Source organism: Euprymna scolopes, chromosome 41, assembly GCF_053919585.1.
Source record: "Euprymna scolopes isolate OS-2025 chromosome 41, ASM5391958v1, whole genome shotgun sequence".
Lineage (NCBI taxonomy): Eukaryota > Metazoa > Mollusca > Cephalopoda > Sepiida > Sepiolidae > Euprymna > Euprymna scolopes.
In genome coordinates, this window is record NC_136522.1 from 25120454 (window position 1) to 25142128 (window position 21675).

Below are 21675 nucleotides of genomic sequence, written 5' to 3' on the forward strand. Positions count from 1 at the left end.
GTGGTGTCTAATCTGGTCTACTAGTGATCCACAGAAATATTTTTTGTGGTATAGTCTGATTTGAGGATCAGAAAAATGGTTTCTTTTTAAATGTTAGGAGGCACCAGGTACATCACATAAAATTTAATAATAAAATAACACTTCAAATACCTTTTTATAAAAGTCTGATTTTACTACTACTTTGATGCTTTTCCTTTCATTTTTGATAGAAAACAAACGGAGACAAATGGTGAAAAGCTAAATAATTTACTACTGCAAGAAATGTACTATAAAGTTAAGACTGAACATGAAACTGCAAATTATAAGTTGAGACATTCAGAATTTAATAAAACCATAAACTTGTAGTAGAATCACTCTATTCTCCTGTATATACTAGTGTTTGGATGATTCATTGTAAATTAAAATTTAGAACTTTTGGGGGGGGATTAAAGTTGGAAAAAATTTTTGCTATTTTCTGATGCCAAAAACAACCTGTTTTAAACTTTATTGCTGATACTAATGAAAAACGATAAATATTTATTAAAGTTACAGTGACCAGTAAAACTAAACAAAAACCTATATATCCTTCCCACAAGTGTATTTTTATGTTTGATGTTTGCCAAAATATATCCATATGGGTTTTTATGATAATTTAAAAAAAAACAAAAAAAACCTGTACAATAGAACCCCAGGATACAGTGGCCCCGGGATATGGTTTTGTTCAGGTTACAATGTGGAATACAATGTTTTTCCAACCTCTGGTTACACTATTTGCCCCGCCTTAGTGTTATTTGTAATGTTATTTGATTATATGCATGTGTATTATATACTGTACTCTATTTTGTCTAATTTGTTCCAGGCCCTATGAAAATGCTCCTTAAATTTTTAAGGGTAAAACAAGAATGAAATAAGAGCCAAATTTTTTTTTTCTTTTTTTTTTTTTTTTTGCAAAGGGGTCACAACTTATCCAGGCCTGGAGGCCAGTCAAGTATAAGGATTATTGAGTGTACAGTAGTCAATGGGATAATTTCTTAGTAATCGTTAGTAGTAGAAAGTAGTAGGTAAATTGGATTATTTAATGAGACGGTTCATCAAGAATTTATTTACGTTGGACTAACATAACCGTTAATACCTTGTTATTTATTGTTTACTTTTCTTTGACATCCGACAATAAAATACTATTTAATAAAAACCAACTGAAAGATATGACATAATTTTTTTTAATCGTTATCTAAATCATTACTCATAAAGTCATGATCTTAATCAAATCTATGGTTATGAAGGTGTGCAGAAAAAAAGGATTCAAAGTGAAATGGATTGTTTCTTTTCTTACAGCTAATTTGTGATTTCTTAGAAAAATAATAACAAACTCCCCCACACACTTAGAAAAATTTCAGGGAGTGTATGATAAAAATTAAAACAGAAAATTTTTCTTCAATCAATATTCTTCAAATGTAGTAAAAACTGTAATGCGTACATCATTTTTTCAATTAAAATAAGTTTCATTTATGGGGTGGTAAGTAGAAAAAAATAAATTAAAGTCCAAGAAAAAAAATGATTTTCAGATAAAAATCAACACAAATTTTTACAGAATATCACGACAAAACTTTTAAATTAAAACCCAGAGTTTTAAAATATTTTCAAAGAATTAAGTACCTGAAAAATAGTCTTATGTCACGAGTATCTTTAGTATGGTAGGGACAAAAATAATTTTCAAATTACATTTCATAAACTGAAAATTTTGTAAGTAGTCTTTTGTATCTAGAGGTTCCACTGTAAATTTAATGTTGTGGAGAAACTAAATTCTGCCAGATATTTTTCCCCCCATCATCTGTAGCACATGCTTTGTACCAATGTTGAACATAACATGCATCACGGGTTAATGTCAGTTTTGACATGTTTTCATGAATTGTATTTATTTTTGTTGTTTTTATTTCAGTGTCAACTTTATGAATCTGGATTGTCAGATCAAATCACTTTGAATGTTGATCCATCCGGAGAAGTGATTGGTGTTTCGTTGTCTACGAATGCCGGTCCGTGTACGGGTATTACACTACCTGATGAAGCCATCTCGGCCTGGAATACAACTGTTGAGATTGTTCAGACTGTCCCAGGACCTGTGTAAGTCTAGAAGAATGGTCTTTCATCTTTTTTTTAAAAACTTTACTAATTTCTGTGGCCACATTTTTTTTTTTTTTTTTTTTTTTTTTTTTTTTTGCTGCAGGCATGACTCCAACTTTCCCTGTTATTTTAATCACTAAATGTGCAATTAAATTTGCAAATATATATTAACTTAATTGAATGATATATTTTCACATTTAATTGACTTTTTGGACTTCCCTATAATCAACTCGCACCTCAGAATGCAATTTCTTCCATTTGGACCTCAAGGAGTACAACTTCATTGATTAATTGATTTGTTCAAATTTAACTGCCATTTTGAATTTCGATATAATTGATTCAGACTTTGAATTCCAGATTCTTCCTTTTAAACCTAATAGAGTACAACTTCATTAATTAATTTGATTTTTACTTTCATTCTTTTATCCTATGTAATTCTATTCAAAATGCCTTTTAGTTCACAAAATGTTTTCTGTATTTTCAAATTTATTATCAATGATACATTTTATACTAACGTCTGTCTTCTGATAAAAAGAGCCGATCTTTAAAAATCCATAAGTTATGGATTTTTCTTTATTATAATTCCTTGTTCTATGGATCAATAACTATTGTAATTATTTAATTGTAATTTTTATCAGCAAATTTTCTTTTTAATTTGCTGCATCTACTATATTGAACTTTTTGTTATCTTGATAGGTACTAATATAAAGATATTATTTATCTTTGTAATTTTTATATCAATTATTTTATTTCAATTGACTATACATTAGTTTGATCATCTGTTCAGTTTGTTTCATCTTTAAAAATTAAAAAAATGTATGCTCTAGCACACATAATTGGGCACTCTAGTTTGTTCCTCTTACAAAACAGAAGTGCACACATATCTACATGTGTTTAAATTGATAGTTCCTCTAACTCTTTCTTTTTTTATTTTTAAAAATTTTATCCTTATTCCACAGGCCTGAAACCCAATTGTACATCGATAAACTGAAACGAGAGGATCATGATAAACAGAAAGGACAACAAGGAGATAACCGGTCGTTTTTTGCTAAATATGTAAGTACAAACACTGCCACCCATCCATTAAGTTGAATATTTGCATAAATTTATTCTCATTTCACATATTGCCTTATTTTCTCATTTTAACTAATTATAATTAAATAAAAATTAACCATCTTGCTTTGACTGAGCTTCTAATTTCTTTATATTATCTTGATTACAGAAAAATTTTAAATAAAATATCTGTCCTAAAAGTGACTAATTTTTATGTGCAATAATTGATTTAAATTGATTTAAAAGAAGAACAATCCTCTATAAATTCTATTTCAATCACATAAATTATTAGCAGGGAGACCTGACATTGCTTGGGATTGAATGATGATCAACGAATGTTTCACACTCCCATATTTTTATTTTCATCAAACTCGGTGAAATTGTCCATTTTTCAATCAAATCTTTTGATTGCCTACTCTAGTTGGGGACCCATCACAGTGCACCAGGAAGAAGCTTCATATGCTTCCCTGCAGTGACTTACTGTAGAGAATCTACTGTTGATTTTATCATTATTTGTTATATAACGTTTTGAATTAAAGTTTAAAATGCAAAAGTAAAGTATTATGCTTCAATTGTGTTTTAAGCAGAAACATTCATCTTGAATGCATCCCTGTCGTATCAAAGAACCTATTGTTTTTATGTGGCTAACTTTTCTGCTTGTGCGGTGATAATGGCTGGAATTGAAGTTTAAAATGAAAAAGTCAATATTATAGTGTAATTCTGTTTTAAATAGAAACATTCATTTCAAACATGCCTCTGTCATATCAAAGAACCTATTGTTTTTATATGGCTAACTTTTCTGCTTGTGCGGTGATAATGGCTGGAATTGAAGTTTAAAATGAAAAAGTCAATATTATAGTGTAATTCTGTTTTAAATAGAAACATTCATTTCAAACATTCCTCTATCATATCAAAGAACCTACTGTTGATTTTATATGTCAGGCCTTTCGGTTTGTGTGGTAATAAAGCTTCTCAAATGCACCTGTGATATTAGGATCTGTGAGATGTCAAAATCACCAGTTCCTTTTTTTTTTTACCGGATTATTTTGATTATCGATACTTATCGAAACATTCCGATACAAAACCTATCTAAGAATACTGCCAGGCACATAAAGTACCTTTATGTGAAATTTCATAAAATTTGACCCAGCCATTTTCAAGTCCATAGGGAACGAATTCGCGCACACACACATACATACCAGTTCCTTTTATATAACAGTAGAGATAGATATTTAGAGCAAAGGGAATTTTAGTATACCTCCCAAACAACTTATTTTTCCATAAACAAAAAAAAATTAACAGTAATTAATATGACAAATAAAATCTTTTAAAAACATTAAAAGTTTTTGCAGGTTTTGATCCTAATAATCAAACAACTTTAGTTATCATTATTCAAACGAATGAGGTTTCTTTTTTATATTTTCAATTAAAAAAAATATTAAAATGGCTCACTTGTTTGCTAAGATATGCAAATACTTAAAATTTAGTATTTTATTTTGTTGCATTTTTAAAAATTTAAATGAAGAATGTATTAATCATAAATAATAGATTTCAACCATAAAGAAAATAATCTGATGATGAGACCCACTATTGAAAACGAGAGCTTTAAATCTTGAACCATTTAGGTTGGCCATGTATGTTGTCATTCTAAGCAGTTTAATTTTTACTCACTGACACTGCTGTTGTCTAAAGATTTTTACATTTTTAAAAACTTTTCTATGTAGATTAACTATTATTATTTTTAATTTATTTTATTTTTCTGAAAGAAAACTAACCTAAATACTTTTTTAAGAACAAGGACCAACGTCTCATAAAACTGACAAGTGAAAATAAAATCTTGATTTTATAGAAAGCTATTAATCACAAAAATTTCGAAAGTCTTCGAATTACTGTTTACTTGATTATATTTTGGAATTGTCTTCCATAAAACATTGCCTCCCTTTAATTTATTTTTATTGTCTCCCTTTAATTTATTATTTCTTATGATTGTCTCCCTTCAATTTATTTTTCTAGATGATTCGACTTTTAAGTGAAAATCTCATTTCATTTTTTGAATTGATTCATTTTGAGTGAAATGTTTTTTCTTTTCTTTTTTCAGTGGATGTACATCGTGCCATCAGTTATTCTCCTCATGTTGGCATCCAATGCAGATCCTCAGGCTGCAGCTGGAGGGGGTGGAGGTGGAGGTGGCGGAGGCCGATAAGGTCTACATATTTTAGGTGCTTTAAAAACAATTACAATCGGGTAGGGTGGGGGTCAATCTTATGTTGTTTAACTAATTTAAATGTACCAAGGAAATGTTTCACTTTTTTTTCTTTTTTTTTTTAAGAAATTTTTTTTGTTTTTATTTTTTTCTAAAATCATAAAAAAAAAAAAAATGTTAATTTTTGCAGATGTATGTTACTTTCATGTTAATTTAAATTTATTTAACCTTTTGTGGAGATATTTTCTTTTTCTTATAAAATATTTGGTTTCCTTTCCAAAAACCTGTTTGTTTTTTTTTTAAATTTTATTTTTGTTAAAAAATAAAACAAAAATATTCCATGCGACCATTTTAAACTGTGAAACTGAGCGATGAACAGAGCATCTTTTTAGTTGTATTGTTTTTTTTTGGGGGGGGGGCGGTCTATAAAAAGCGTATTTCCATTTAATCTGTTAGAACCTCTCATGGATGCGAGTCCTTTGCATTTTGTTCAAATAATTTTCTAAGATAAAGAAGAAAAACTGATTTATTTCTGCTAAATTATTAGAGCTTTAATTCTTTATTTTGTCATCAGTATTTGATTGGATTCTATTTCTCACTTTCTTTCATTTTGCCCTTCTTTCACTCTCATGACAGTTCTCTCTAAAAACTGATATAGGACCTTTACTATTCCTGATATTCATAAATAACCTCCCTGATAAAATGACACCATGCTCTAGAACAGATATGAGAGAAAAATGAATGAACATGTATTCAAGACAATGACGGAAACCCTAGAGGAAGACCTCCAGTCTGTAATGGAATGGGGACAAAAATGGATCGTAACTTTCAATGCTGCCAAGACTAAGATTCTTTCCTTTAATAACTACGAGAAACGTTCTCAACCACTTATAGCCATGGCTAATGATACATTACCTGAAAGTATTTTGTTCAAACATCTTGGCTTAACATTCACAGGGAACAAGAGTTGGAACAGATATATTGAGGGCATTGCCAAGGCTGCTGCAAAGAAGGTGGGCTCTCTCTCTACCATGCTAGAAATTACTTACACCTAAGAGTATCCTGTACCTTCAAGGCCATCATCCACCCATGTATGGAGTATTGCCACATTTGGGCTGGTGCATCTGCTACTAGTCTCTCCCTTTTAGACAGGGTTCAAAAGAGTCGCCAACCTAATAGGTCCGTTGTTATTAGCTATGCTTCAACTGTTGTCCCATTGACAAAATGTTGCATCCCTCTGCCTGTTTTACAAGTATTTTAATGGCAGGTGCTCAGAACTACAAGCTCTTATCCCCCCCACTGGTCTAAATACCCCTGACAAACCTAACAAGCAGCAAAATCCCACCCCTACACAGTAGAAATCCCTAAATGTAAGAAAGCCTTCCATTTTAACAGTTTCTTCTCTAGGACTGCTAGACTTTGGAATTCCCTCTTGGGTTCCTGCTTCCCTGACTGTACTGACATGCAGAAGTTCAATTGTAATGTAAACAGACATCTTGCTGCTCAACTCCCTACATAGTACCCCTGCAAATTATGTCTCAAATAGTAACCCCCTACATCAAAGTGGCACTGTGCCTTGTTTGGGGTGAAAATGCAATTAAAAACAAAAAAAAGACACGATTATTATCATCATCGATTTAATATCCATCTTAAATATTGGCATGTGTTGAAAAAACTTCCAAGTTGACCTATCTCTGGCCATGTCTTTATTTTGAACAGAATCCTTTATTTAATCCACTAGATAGAAGGCTTCATAATTTTATTTCTAAGTATCAACTACACTAAAGATTGAACCTTCAACCTTCAGAAAAGTGTCACACTAGCACTTATATCCGTTATGCCACTGCAATTTTGAATGGAACTCTTTATTTAATCCTCATAGGTAGTTTACTCTACTTTTACCAGAACACGTGGCATAACGGATATAAGTGCTAGTGTGACACTTTTCTAGAAATAGAGTAAAACTACCCATGTGTATTAAATAAAGAGTTCCATTCAAAATTCCGTACATATTGCTAAATTCGACAGAAATTTTCTCTGGTTTGATAAGATGCACCTGCAGAGGATCTGAGTTTACATCAGTTGAACAAGATGAGAATAGTAGTTCAACCGAAAACCTAACCGCTCCTCGGCTCAAGTAATTACAACAAAAGTGTGTGATGTGTGTAAATATTACAATCAAATAGAGAATGTAAAACTCTTTTCCTAACTTAAACAAAACCATCATAAATTATTAAACTACATATCCATGCAGTTAAAATCCCAACAAATAGGAGACAATTCGAAAAGTATTTAAACAGTTTTAAAGGGAGACAACTAAAATGGTTAACTAAAGAGGGGAATTGAAACTTTTCAAAATGACATACACGTGGTCTAGGAATGAAATATCCTTTGAATTAATCAAATACATAAATGCAAACTAGAAAAAAAGTAAATGTTTATATCCCTTTTTAATAAGATTTATTAAACTGGAGTTTTATTGTGAAACTTTGTGGATATGCACCACAAGTCCATAAACACATCAGCCTAATGTCCAAAGTCAGCCATCTTGTTTGGTTTTAGGATCAGTTTTCCAGGAAGCATATCCAGAGTCAACCTTACCTCTAGAAATACCTACTATATATTCATACAGGAGTCTTTGGTCACAACTGAGATCATGTATTTCATCAAATTTCCAAATTGAATCCAAAGGTCTGCTAATAGTGGAAGATGATATTTGGTATAAATCATGCCATTCATTTGAGCATAATTTTCCCAGTGGATTACTAACTGTTGTAAGACCTTTTGCGCAACCATCCATGTTTTTATAAAGGGTTCTGAACGGTAGTTCATTATGGTGCAAAAAGCAACCAATTGTATTAAGATTAAGGAAACATTTTTCTAAAATTGTAACCACTTTCACAACGTATATTGGCCTTAGTGTTGTCAACAAGGACTGTTCTCACTGTTGAATTCCTGCAAAGCATCCACTACTTGCTCTGCATGGACAGCACTTGTTGCACCACTATTAGGAACAACTCTGTGTCAGATATTTACTTTCATATAATTTATCTTTTGTAAAAATTAAATGGCATTCTGGTCCCTTAGTTTTTTTGTTTTTTTTTCGTTTTCTGACCACTTTCCTCCAGTTTCCTCAAACAGCAATGTGTACTTATCCTATCAAGTTCAATGCAGATAAGATTTTCTACACTTTGCAGTTATAAAATATGCTTAAATATATTTTAATTCATGCAGATTTCATATTATTACATAGCCAATTTTCTGTTGAATATTATATTGTACCTAATATATAGTAGTGATTGCAAAAGTTTTTAAAAAATTGACTTGGATGCCATCAGCTAGAATAGAAACCAAAACATCTGGCACTCCAGCAGCGTTTCCTACCAGTTGAGCTAAAGATTTCATATTAAACGAATTGAAGAAATGAATTGAATTTGGGCATGCGTAGAAAGAAGTAAAAATGTCGGCAAGTTGAAATGAACATTTTGCATTTCAACTTGCCGATATATGTATTATTTATCTAAACAAAGATTTTACTTGTTATAAACCACTCTTCATTGTTATGTGATCAGTAGTTAAAGAGTTTATTAGTTAAACATTTACACACACACATATATAACTCTGTGTGTGCATCAGTGTATGTGTATATATATATATATATATATATATATATATATATATATATATTTTTTTTTTTTTTACATAAGCAGTAATGTATTACTACAGTCATCAGCATATTTTGTAAAAATATACCTTACTCTATTCTGGTATTGAGCACTCTTGTATAACCCTTGTTATACTTCACTGATTACCTTACCTCTGAAAAATAATAACTTTAAATTATATATATATTTTGAGGTTATTTTTTAGGCATAAGATAACTAATGAAGTATAACGAGGAGTGCTCAATACCAAAGTAGAGCAAAGTATATTTTTTATTTATTTTTACACAATATGCTCAGGATTATGTGTCAATGCATTACTGCTTATGTAAAAACAAATAAAATATATATAATCTCCCACATTAATTATCTCACATATGTAATTAGAATATAATATGTAACATAGAGAGATGGTTTCTGGAAAGAAACCCATTGGGTAGCAACAGTTCTGGTATGGTGATGTCATGAATTGCAATATGGAGATTGTGAACATCAACACAAGATCCTAGGAGAGCCTGACAGCCAACTAATCGAAATGTAGAGGAATCTTGAACAAACATCTCAAGTCGGGAGGAAAAGTTGACACAAGTTACCACAAAGAAGTGGGCACGCAGGTAGCGAAACAACAGTTCTAGTGAATTAGAGACCAAATGCATATGCAACCTTTGCAACAGAAACTGTAATCCTGTATCGGCCTTTACTGCTACCAAAGATGTTGATGCTTCATCCAAACAATGCGATGTTATTCATGGTCAATGTTGGCTCATGTATGCAAAATTATACAGTATGTAAAAATTTTTTTCCCCTGTAGACTTTAATGATATAAAGTGCTAAAATATTCTTTGGTTTGGAGATCGAGTTGTTTGAAAAGAATCCGTTTTAAGCATTTTAATTTCAATTTACTTACCAAGTGACCTATCTTTTAAGTATTATCATGCCATGCCATTATTTTATTCAGTTTTTGTTACTTATTTCGTCGTCTCCACCTTTTATTAAGTCCAGTGTAATAAAGATTGTATTCGGCCATTCTTAAAAAAAAAAAAGAGAGAGAACAACACTACAAGTAGTAAAGCTATTTAGCATATAGCTGAGAGAGACAGAGGGAAGATATAGCGAACAGAAAGTAACTAATTTTGAATTTTGTCTTTATTTTAAAAATTCAACTGGCTTTGCAAACTCTTTCTTTTTTTTTTTTTTTCTATACTTGAAAAATTCTTGGTATCATTTTGTAATCTAAGGCCTGTCTTGTCTTTTGGCAAATCTTTGTCAGAATGAGGTATGGTACACTTTTCATAAGGCTGAGGAAGGGGATTATTATTTGAGATGCCTTTGTTGGGGAATGCCGATGGATCCATTCACAGTCATTTTTGCATTCATTCAGAGTGTTCCATTGAGGAACTGGTTTTGTGCCACATCTTTTTGCCATCAATGAAGGGTGTTTTTTTTTGTACTAACTGAGGGAGCCTTGACACATTCTGATTCTAGGGCCTTTGGCTAAATTGGGTATGATTCTTGCAGCAAATGACTTCAATAAACAAAATTTCAGAGAAAGTGAATTTTTCTGTGTTAACTATGAATACCCCCCCCCCCAAATGGTATCAATCTCAAAAAAAGGAAAGACAGAATTTTTTATTTTTCAGTTTAAAAATTTATGTCAGTTGTCACTCGCCAATTTCTTTTAACTAGAATTATGTGGAACTCTATTGTGCTGTGTTGAACGAGGATTTTTTTTTTTTCCTTCTGGAAGAAATTCTGTTTACAGTGGTCACATGTTTGCTTTGTATTCAATCAGTGCTGTGGCCCTGTCGGTGGGGAATTAGAATACGCCGACTGCCCCCCTGCAGAGGGTAAAAGTCCCTCAATGGGGGTCCTGGATATGACCTTAAACTATATCCAGTGGTGAGGCCCCAGCTTGTGGGCTTTGGGAAGTGTGGAGTCACCCTTTAATTACCATTGCTCCCAGGTCCACTCTGACCCGGAGTGGTAGTACCTGTTAGGGTCCCAACTATGGGTTAAATAGAAACCGACGTGAAAACAACAAATATATTCTATTAAAAAAATTTTTCTTCAAAATCTTTGGATTCGGCATTAAATAACCCGAAAAGGGTTGATATGCCGTAAAACAAAAACCAACCAAACCAATCAATCAGTGCTGACATGACTCCATGTTTTAAGGCAACTGTAAACTCCACTACATGCCCAAAATCTATCATGACATTAAACATCCCAAAAAGTGCTTGCTCCTTGTTTAGACTAACATTCCCGTTCTAATACAACATGTCCCAAAGATAGAATTACTTTTCAGCATTTCAATGTTCAAATAAATTTTTTAAGAGTGAATAACAACCGTATTAAGGGAAAAAATTCACTCTTCCAAAATTATTTTCTACATAGAAATCATTTATAAAAACATATTTCATGCATGTAGTTTCTAAGGTATCTACCTTTTAATAATTTATTGATAAGGTAGATATAACTCTTACATACTTCCGGTTTAGAAATATACATAAATTTCCAAGTAATTTCCAAAATTTCGATGTAAATTGCAGGTTTGTTATATTTCCAAGCGATAAGCAATTAAAATTATCTGCTTCTATGTAATTTTGTTAGATTAGTCAAGCTACCATATTTAATTTGTAATCTATATATAAAGTTGAGTTTTTTGTCACACTTACATTAATATTAAAAGCCTACATTTTGTTTTTATTATCATTAAAACAAACTTAATATACTCAGTCATGGATATGCAAACGACTAAATAAAGGTTAATTAATTTGCATATTCTTTGAAAAACGAACTTTCATTAATTAATTATTCATTTTTTTATGGTTTATTAATAGATGATTGGTTTCATTTAACTTTATGCTAAATTCAGTTTATCCATAGTTTCTACATTACATAATTGAATAGTATTTAGTTGGTTGGTTGTTTTACGGCATATCAATCCTTTTCAGGTTATTTAATGCCGAATCCATTGATTTTTTGAAGAAAAAATTTTTTAATAGAATATATATATATTTTTTTTTTCAAGTCGGTTTCTATTTAACCCGTAGTTGGGACCCTAACAGGTACTACCACTCCGGATCAGAGTAGACCTGGGAGCAATGGCAATTAAAGGGTGGCTCCACACTCCCCAAATCCTGCAAGCTGGGACCTTACCATCGGATATAGTTTAAAGTCATATTCAAGACTGAATAATATTCAGGATGAAAACGTTCTAGCACATGCACATGTATTTACATATGTCTACCTGTCTTCTACTATTATATAAAAGGAATACTAAATTTGTCGCCGATATTTTCGAAAGTCATCTCCTCTTTTCGATTGACTAATTTAATTTACTGACTTAATTTAAACCAGAAGTGGCAAAGGTTTAAATTAAGACTAGGCAATCGAAAAGAGGAGATAACTTTTGAAAATATCAGCGACAAAAGCGACCCCTCCTTGTAGAAAAATGCCCAGTTGAGAGTGAAGGAATGTTTTTAGCCAATTTTTCGATATTTGTCATCCGAAGAGTCGTGCTTCAAAACGATACCAATCTCATGAAAATCCGTCGCCTCTGACAGATTCATTGTTTGCTACTTCCTATTTCATTGTACATTTGTATGACACTTCCTATCTATTGTCCCCCTTCAGCACTTGGGTCACCTTCATAGTATCACATTATGCACAAAGTCTCATACATCATGCAGACCAAGTTTCTTCAAACTGTGATAGTCTTTTGGTGTGTTTTCAGAGAAGGTCACATCATGTTGCCCCACATCACTGAACAGAGGTTCAAACTCAAATTCAGATAGCTATATTTAGTCGTTATCCGCTGATATCAAGTGTTAGATAGTGAGGGTAGCTGCAGGGAGATTACGTGTGTGGTAGCAAGACTCAGCTCCATGCCATATCTCTGGGAAAACCCAGAAGTCAATGAGAACTTCTACAACTTCACCAGTCTCATATATTTGGATCATTTAACTCGTCTGATTGTAAACCAATGGATTATTATGTGTGGGGCACATTTGAAAAACACACCAAACATACTACTTACTACACAAAATAAACGCTAACTACCAAGATCAAACTAGTGTTCAGGCATCTTCTGAAGTACACCATGAATCTCGTATGTTCCATATTCAGGTTTTGCAATTTTTTTTTTTTTTTTTTTTCAAGTGAATTCTATTCAGCAAAAGACACTCTAAAAGATGCACTAAATTTGGAAAATGCATCAATTATTGGCCAAGACATGACAATTTTATTTCATTTCCAAAAAGTGTCACATTCATCTCAAACACCCTAGAATTAGTGACCTAAGCAGTAAATTACCATTATCATTCTTATCTTTCTCTTAGTCTTTCTGTCTGCCTGTCTGTCTGTTCCACTTTTTCTCAAAAACTACCAAGCTGATCTGGCTGAAATTTTGTTGGGTATGCACTGCTAGTTTGCGCATGAAAAGATCTGCAGGATATAAATATGTGTTACCTACTTCAACATGGTGCACAAAATTCTCGGCCTTTTTGGAACCCAGTCTGATTAAGTTGGAACGCTTAACTAGGTGAATGAGCGAGTTCTAAATGCAGTTTATTTTTATGGTATTAGAATTCCTCAAAATTATCCACTTCCCAGATTTATTTTGCCTTTGCTTCATCTAAATGGCATTTATTTTGGTTGGACACCATCCACTCCCAAATTCCATCCTTAAATTTTCTTTTTTCTTATCTTCCACTTAGATTCCACTCCCACCTAGAGATTGACCTGTTTGTTTTCAGTTCTGAACAAACCAGAAAACAATAGGCAGTCTATACTTAGAGATGTTTATTTTTGCACTTGGTCTCAACAAATTGTGTTTTTACTCATGCAAAGGCACCATTTATTCCAAAACTTTTTTGGGTCGTGGTGCTTATGTTCGCTTAGAGATTTGTCTGCTTGTTTCTGGTTTGTTTAGAATCGAAAACAGCAAGCAGTCTACTCTTAGAAAGATTTTGTCGAGTGCCTCTGACTTTATTTTTTTACTGTTTATTTTCTTTTATGGAAGTGTAATCATGTTGGACACACCGGTTCCTGCTGAATCACCGAAGTTAAGCAATGATGAACCTGGCCAGTACTAAATGGGTGACCATTTGGGATTTCCAGGTGCTGTACATGCTCTCCCCTTATCTCGGCTTTGTTTCCAGTCGTCCTGAACTTCTCTTTGCTACTGGACTCAAACAGTGCCGATTCAGGAGAGGTGTGGTTAGAAATTGCGCAACCCTTACCTCACAATTACATGTGCAGCTGCCCTTATAGGGAGTATCCTCTGTCTTTCGAGACTGAATGGAGGCATCAGAAGTGGGGTTTGTTGCCTTATCTTATTTCCAGTTAAATTGTAAATACCTTTTGTAAATAAAAATGATGATAAACCATTGAGGGTATTTTAAGCAGGATCAATATAGGAATTTAATTTGCTCGAATTCGATGCAGAGGGCGAAAGTGATGGAATTGTGTCTGGTGTCAGTGAAATAGAAATGAAATCTGTCATTATTTGCATATTAAATTGGAGTCTCCTAATGTGATTGGATATGAAAGCTTCAAAAGAAAGCGATTGTTTGAGTGGAGTGAAAAAGATCAGTTGATACAACCTATTTTAAAATGGAAACCGCTCCAGACAAGGCATGAAACCACTTGATGTAAAGAGCTAAAAAAAATAAAAAGAATTTAAAAATATTATTAGGTTGACAAGAAAGTTCTTGTGGTTTTTAACTCCATCAATCGAAAATTTATGGATCGAAATAAACACCATCAGAATCAACACATTTTTGCTCACACAAAACAAGTGTATTTATGCCACTAACCTAAAAAATCTTGTGTTCTGGTGGCGATGAAGGTACTGAATGCGTTTTTGATATCATTTAGGATTTTGAAGCATTTCTTACACAGAATGTTGTCGAGATGCTTCAAAAAATGGTAGTTCGTATGTGAGAGGTCTGGAGATTATGGCAAATGAGGTAGAGGGTAGAGTTTCGTAGCCCAATTCGTTCAACTTCTGCAGGGTTAGTTTAGCAATGTGTAGTCGGGTATTCTTATGGAAGAGAATTGGGCTTTCTTTTGGTGCAACTCTGGCTTCAGGAAGAGTTGTGGAGCTTTATCAGTGTCCAACCACTAAACTAAGCGTCATCGGTTGTCATAAAGAACCCATTTTTCATCACAAGTCACAATCTCGTTGAAAATCGATTTTGTTGCATAAAAGAAGGGAAGATGACACTTCATAATGGCATTTCTTTTGGTTGTAGTTCAATTTGTGTGGCACCCATTTATGAAGTTTTTTGTCTTCCCAATCTATCTCAAATCGTTAGAAATCGTCGTAATGCATTACGTCTAATTCAAAAGCAAATTCTCAAACAGTTTTGCGTAGATTGGCTTCAACTAAGATTCTTAATTGATCATTGTCAGCATCCGATGGCCGACCACTACACTTATCATCTTCAAGACTCTCGTCGCTGCCACGAAATTTCTGAAACCACTGTTGTGCTGTGCATTCAGTAGTGGTTCCTGGGCCAAGCACTTTGTTGATATTGTGCGCTGTTTCAGCAACTTTTTGGCCTAGCTTGAATTGAAATAAGAAAATTGTTCGAATTTGTTTTTTGTTTTTTTTTACATCTTCTATTCAACATTGTGAAAAGGAGAAATAATTGTTTTAAAACGATTGTAACTTAAATGCTTAGATAGAGCGAAAAACGCTCTTTAAGATGATATATAAAATAAAGGTATTATAACAAAAACTTATTTGAAAATACATCATTTGAAATCAAAATTAAAAATGCCGCAACTCAACCTAATATTTCAAGGTTAAAAACTAGCCAATGGTATGCGAGTCTCCTAGACCTTTTTCTCACAACTTACCCTGAGCTATGTTCAGTTTCCATTCTGTCTCCACTTGGATCTTCTGACCACTCTGTTGTATCAATTAAGATAAAAATGAAATGTAATAAGTCCTCAGACGTACCTCTCCAACGTACAGTATATCTATACTCTATGGCTGACTGGGATAGCTTCCGTACATTTATATCAGATCTACCTCTGCATTCCATGTTTAAAAAGGATGTGTCATCTATAGTATCATACCTGACGAAATGGTTAATTGTAGGTATAGACTGTTTTATACATTCAAAAAAGTTCCAGCAAAAACCTAACAGCCAGCCGTGGTTCTCTCCTGAATGTGCTGCTGCTATTGCGCACAAAAATCACTTTTTCCATTGCTTCCAACATAATAGATGTACGAAAGCTGCTTTCAGGACTGCCAGCAACCACTGTAAAAAAGTAATAAAGAATGCAAGAAAGTTGTAGTGCTCAGTCCGTTAAGTCCAAAGTAGTTGAGCAGCGGCTTGGTTCCCACCAGTTTTGGCAAATAGCAAACAGAATCCTGAACAGAAGTGTATGCTCTATCCCAACAATCATTAATGGACCTGAGGTAATCTCATCAGCATCAGACAAAGCCAAACTCTTTGCCAAGAACTTTGCAGCTAATTCTACCCTTTGCGGCCAAGGCCACCATATTTCCTCCTGTATCAGAAAACACGCTATGTAATATACAAATATCTTTACATGATGTTGCCAAGCTAATCAAAAACCTTGATTCAAGTAAAGCAAAGAACTCAAGAAGGCAAAGTCAAACTCCGCGGACCCAAAGCTAAGAAATGTTTCTATCCATAACTTTTAAAATTCACTAACATCTGTGTATTGCAAACTTTTTGTTTTATTTTTTCTTTGTTCCAGCTTTGACTTTAATCCTGAACATTTCAAGTATACTTGTCTTGTTTTCTTTTTATTTATTTATCTTTTTTTTCCTAAATCTTTTTTGTCAAATATATTATTATTAACCAATACTTTTTTCTTATATTTAAAGTGAAAAAAAAAAGTCTCCCATGAAAATGAACATTTACCAAATTATACCTGCACTATTATCTGAACTCAAACATGCGGCTATTTTTTTTTTTTTTTCTCTACAGTATGCATTACCTTTAGCTAGTCTAAGCTTAATACGTGACCCTAAAGGTATTACTCTTAACCAGTTTTTTAAACAAGTTCTTCGAATGTAAATTAATTGAAAATAACCAGACTTTCCAATTTGATTAAAGTTCTATTATAGCATATTTATTATGGGGTGGAGCTGGAATGCTCGAACATTTCTAGCTCGAGGTAGATAAAGGCAAAAAGTATCCACGCATTAATATGGCAGGGGAGACTATATTCAAGTACTACCCTAAACTGGTAATGAGGCAATGGACTTATACTAAGTAGATATTAATAAGTCCTCTCACCTTTTTTTTTTTTTTTTTGAAATGGAGAGTAGATAATGCATGTGGATATGTTATCGGCAGCTCCAGTAACTCTCGCTTCTCCCTTTTTGTTCTTCAGTCCTCATTTCTAATGAGTGATTTTTCTGACAAAGGGTGAAGAAAAAGCTGTTTTCCAGGTCGGTAGTACTTCGTGAACAGTAGCCTGAGATGTCGGAAATTTTCTGTTTCTTTGTCTATTCTTGTGGTCATGTCACTAGTAAGGGTGCTGGAGGTAAGCATTTTGTCTGGGCTGATGTTATCTGCCTGATAGTCAGGGACCTGAACCTTGGATTAACCACTAAGGAGGCTGTCCTATCAGCAGGTGCAAAGTACCGGGGCTGCTGTGTTGCCATTTGGTGAATGGATTCTGAACCATGCAGTAGTTTCTGGTAGGGCATCTCGATGCCATACTAGTGGGTAATTGTTACGGCTTGACCTTTTCATGTGCTACAAAGAAAAAAAATTTCTGCCTTTTTCTCTCTTACTTTCCCTCTCTGCCCTGCTCCAACCAAGTCTATCGACCTGTTCCACAAATCCCAAACCTCAACATGACAAATCTCCAGAAAAAAAACATGAATAAACCTAGAACTCCATCCTTCAACGTAGACCCCTACTACCATGTCTCTTCTCCAACATCAGGGGTCTATGTTCCAACCTTCCAGAGGTTGAAACACAATTACAGGAGACGAAACCGGACATATTCTTTCTAAGTGAAACTGGCATAGGGCCGACCACTTCCCTAGATGAGTTCATAATTAACTTAACATCTAAATCTGACCCCGAAGATCGCCATGGGCATGAAGTGTGTGCCTACATTAAAGATGGCGTTCCACATGGTAGGGATATCTCCAGAGAAGGCCCTAATTTACCTTATATGTGCTTCCGGGTTGCACTAGCTTACACCACTGCATTTATATTTGCCCTCTATCGCCCCCACAACAGTGGGGTTACTACCTTTAAGAGTATATCTGAGAAAATTGACCACATACTGTCTGCTCATCCTTCGGTTAACATTCACATTTGCGGTTACTTCAATGTCAATAATGTGGAATGGCTGACCCACTCAAATAAGACCGATGATGAGGGGAGGTTCTGTCATGATTTTACCATTGCCTATGACCTCACTCAGATTGTTCACGAACCCACCCGTGTGCCCTATACTACTGGTCAGTATGCAAGCCTTCTAGACCTTTCTCTCACAACTTCCCCTGAGCTATGTTCATGTTCCATTCTATCTCCTCTGGGATCCTCCGACCACTCCGTTAGATCAGTTAAGATAAAAATGAAATGTAATAAGTCTTCAAACGTACCTCTCCACCGTACTGTATATTGATACTCTTTGGCTGACTGGGATAGCTTCCGTACACTTATATCTGATCTACCTCTGCATTCCATATTTAAAAAGGATGTGTCCTCTATAGTATGAGACCTGACCGAAGTTAATTGTAGGCATAGACCGATTCATACCATCCAAAAAATTCCAACAAAAACCTAACAGCCAGGCATGGTTCTCCCCAGAATGTGCTGCTGTCATTGCGCACAGAAATCACTTTTTCCATAGCTACCAACGTAATAGATGAACTGAGACTAAAGCTGCTTTCAGGAACGCCAGCAACCACTGTAAAAGAGTACTACAAAATGCAAGAGAGCTATATGCTCAGTCCGTTAAATCCAAAGTAGCTGAGCAGCAGCTTGGTTCCCACCAGTTTTGGCAAATAGCAAACAGGATCCTGAACAAAAGTGTGCGTTTTATCCCAACCATCATCAGCTTGACCTTTTCATGTGCTACAAAGAAAAAAAATGCCAAACTATTTGCCAAGAACTTTGCAGCTAATTCTACCCTAAGCGACAAAGGCCATCAACTCCCTGTATTTCCTCCCATAACAGACAACACGCTATGCAACATATAAATATCTGTGCATGAGATTGCCAAGCTAATTAAGAACCTTGATTCCAGTAAAGCAACTGGCCCTGACAGCATTCCAGTTATAGTGCTGGAAAAATTCCACCCAGAACTTGCCCCCATACTTACAAAACTGTTTAAGCATTGCCTTAAGGAGAAGTGCTTTCCAACACCTTGGAAAACCTCATCAGTATGCCCTGTATTTAAGAATTCAGGTCAAAAGTCATCTCTCTCTCAGTACAGACCAATAAGTTTCCTGTGTGTCATGAGTAAGTTACTGGAATCCATATTAAATAAAGAAGTAGTCAACAACCTTAGCAGAAATAACCTTCTTAGTGACATGCAATATGGTTTCCGCTCCGCAAGATCTACAGCAGATGTGCTAATGGTTATATCTCATAGGATTAGTGAATCTCTTGACAAAGGCTTCTTTTCCGGGGCAATTGCTCTTGACATATCGAAGGCCTTCGATAAGGTATGGCATAAGGGCCTACTTCACAAGATTTCCAGCTACGGTATAGCTGGAAATGTTTTCTCAATTATTAAATCATTTCTCTCTGATAGGTTCATAAGAGTAGTGGTTGATGGGCAGAAATCAGAGGCCCGCAGTATTAATGCTGGATTCCCTTAGGGGTCCATCCTGGGCCAACTCTCTTCCTGATCTACATCAATGATCTCCCAAAACATATACTTAAATCATTCGTTGATATTTATGCTGATGACACGACTATCTATGGTAGCACATCAAAGGCCGTAAATGACAAAGTTCTCTCTCCTCTGATCTTCAGCACGTGGTAGAGTGGGGGAAGAGGTGGCTGGTTACTTTTAATGCATCTAAAACCAAGCTTCTATCTTTACATCATCAACGCTCTGATCCCCATATGGCATCAATTGAAATGGATGGCTCTTGTCTTGAGGAGACTCCATGTTTTGACAAACTTCTGGGATTGACCTTTACTCCTGATCTGAAATGGAACACATACATCAGGTCTGTTGCCAAGGACGCTGGGAAAATGGTGAGATCCTTTTACTGCTCTAGAAGATATCTCACTACTGATGCAATTCTCTATCTGTATAAAAGCCAAGTACGTCCAAGGATGGAGTACTGCTGCCACATCTAGGCTGGAGCTGCTAAAAGCAGCCTATCCTGCCTTGACAGAGTACAAAATAGACTTCGTGGCTTAGTGGGGGGGGGCCCTTTTCTCTTCCCTGCAACCTCTCTCCCACAGAAGGAACGTTGCGAGCCTGTCATTGTTTTATCGTTATTTCCATGGCAAGTGCTCATCTAAACTCCAATCTCTGGCCCCCCCTCACCAATCTTCCACGAAAAACACCCGTCTAGCTGAAAGTACTGTCATTAATTTTCCCCACTCTTTATCTGTGCTTAAATCCAAACGTAGATTCCATGAGCAGAGCTTCTTTCTTAGAAGTGCACGACTGTGGAACTCTCTTCCGTTTGCTTGTTTCCCACCTGACTACAACTTGGATGTCTTCAAGTCCAACATATACAAATTCCTGATAAACTGCTCTCTTAAGTAAGACACCCTATCAAATATCCATTACTAACGATTACTACGATATTATCTCATTGATTACAATACACACAATAACCTTTATCCCCGAGTGGCTTCCGAGCCTTGATAACTGGTGACCTCCATGTAAAAAAAAAAAAACCCAACTGGCCCTGACAGTATTCCAATTATAGTACCCAAAAAACTTTCAACCAGAACTAGTGTCTAACGGAAAATCACATCAGTATGTCCTGTATTTAAGAATTCAGATGATCGGTCATCTCCTTCTCAGGCCAATAAGTCTCTCGTGCATCATGAGTAAGTTTCTGGAATCTGTGTTAAATAGAGAAGTAATCAGCCATCTCAGTAAAAATAATCTTCTTAGTGACACATAATATGGCTTCCGTTCTGCTAGATCTAGAGTATATGTGCTTACAGTTATATATCAGAGGATTAGCAAATCTCTTGACAGAGGCAACCTTTCTAGGGCAATTGCTCTTGACATATCAAAGGCTTTATGGCATAAAGGTTTACTTCACAAGATCTCCAGCTATGGTATAGCTCGAAATGTTTTCTCAATTATTAAATCATTTCTCTCTGATAGGTTCATAAGAGTAGTAGTTGATGGGCAAAAATCAGAAGCCCATAGTATTAATGCTGGAGTCCCTCAGGGGTCCATCTTGGACCCAATTCTCTTCCTGATCTACATTAATGATCTTCCAAGTCACATCCTTACATCATTCGTAGACATTTATGCTGATGACACTACCATCTATGGTAGCACATCTAAGACTGTTAATGACCAAGTTCTCTCCGATTCTCTCTCCTCTGATCTTGAGCAAGTGGTACAATGGGGAAAGGAGTGGCTTGTTACTTTTAATGCATCTAAAACCAAGCTTTTATCTTTACATCATCAATGCTCTGATCCCCATCTGGCATC

The 21675-nt window shown here is 34.7% G+C and overlaps 1 protein-coding gene across 2 annotated transcripts in view; it reads left to right on the top strand.

Annotated features, from left to right (window-relative positions):
* The window catches only part of LOC145266438 (ER membrane protein complex subunit 10-like), a 32892-nt gene extending 27253 nt beyond the window's left edge, over positions 1-5639 (top strand). For both annotated transcript variants that reach the window (XM_080122116.1, XM_080122115.1), the window contains exons 5-7: positions 1919-2100; positions 3060-3156; positions 5252-5639. In XM_080122116.1, the coding sequence (XP_079978242.1) occupies positions 1919-2100; positions 3060-3156; positions 5252-5356 (384 nt within the window). In that variant the 3' untranslated portion in view covers positions 5357-5639. The remainder of the gene's footprint in view (positions 1-1918; positions 2101-3059; positions 3157-5251) is intronic.
* Positions 5640-21675: the final 16036 nt, after the last annotated feature.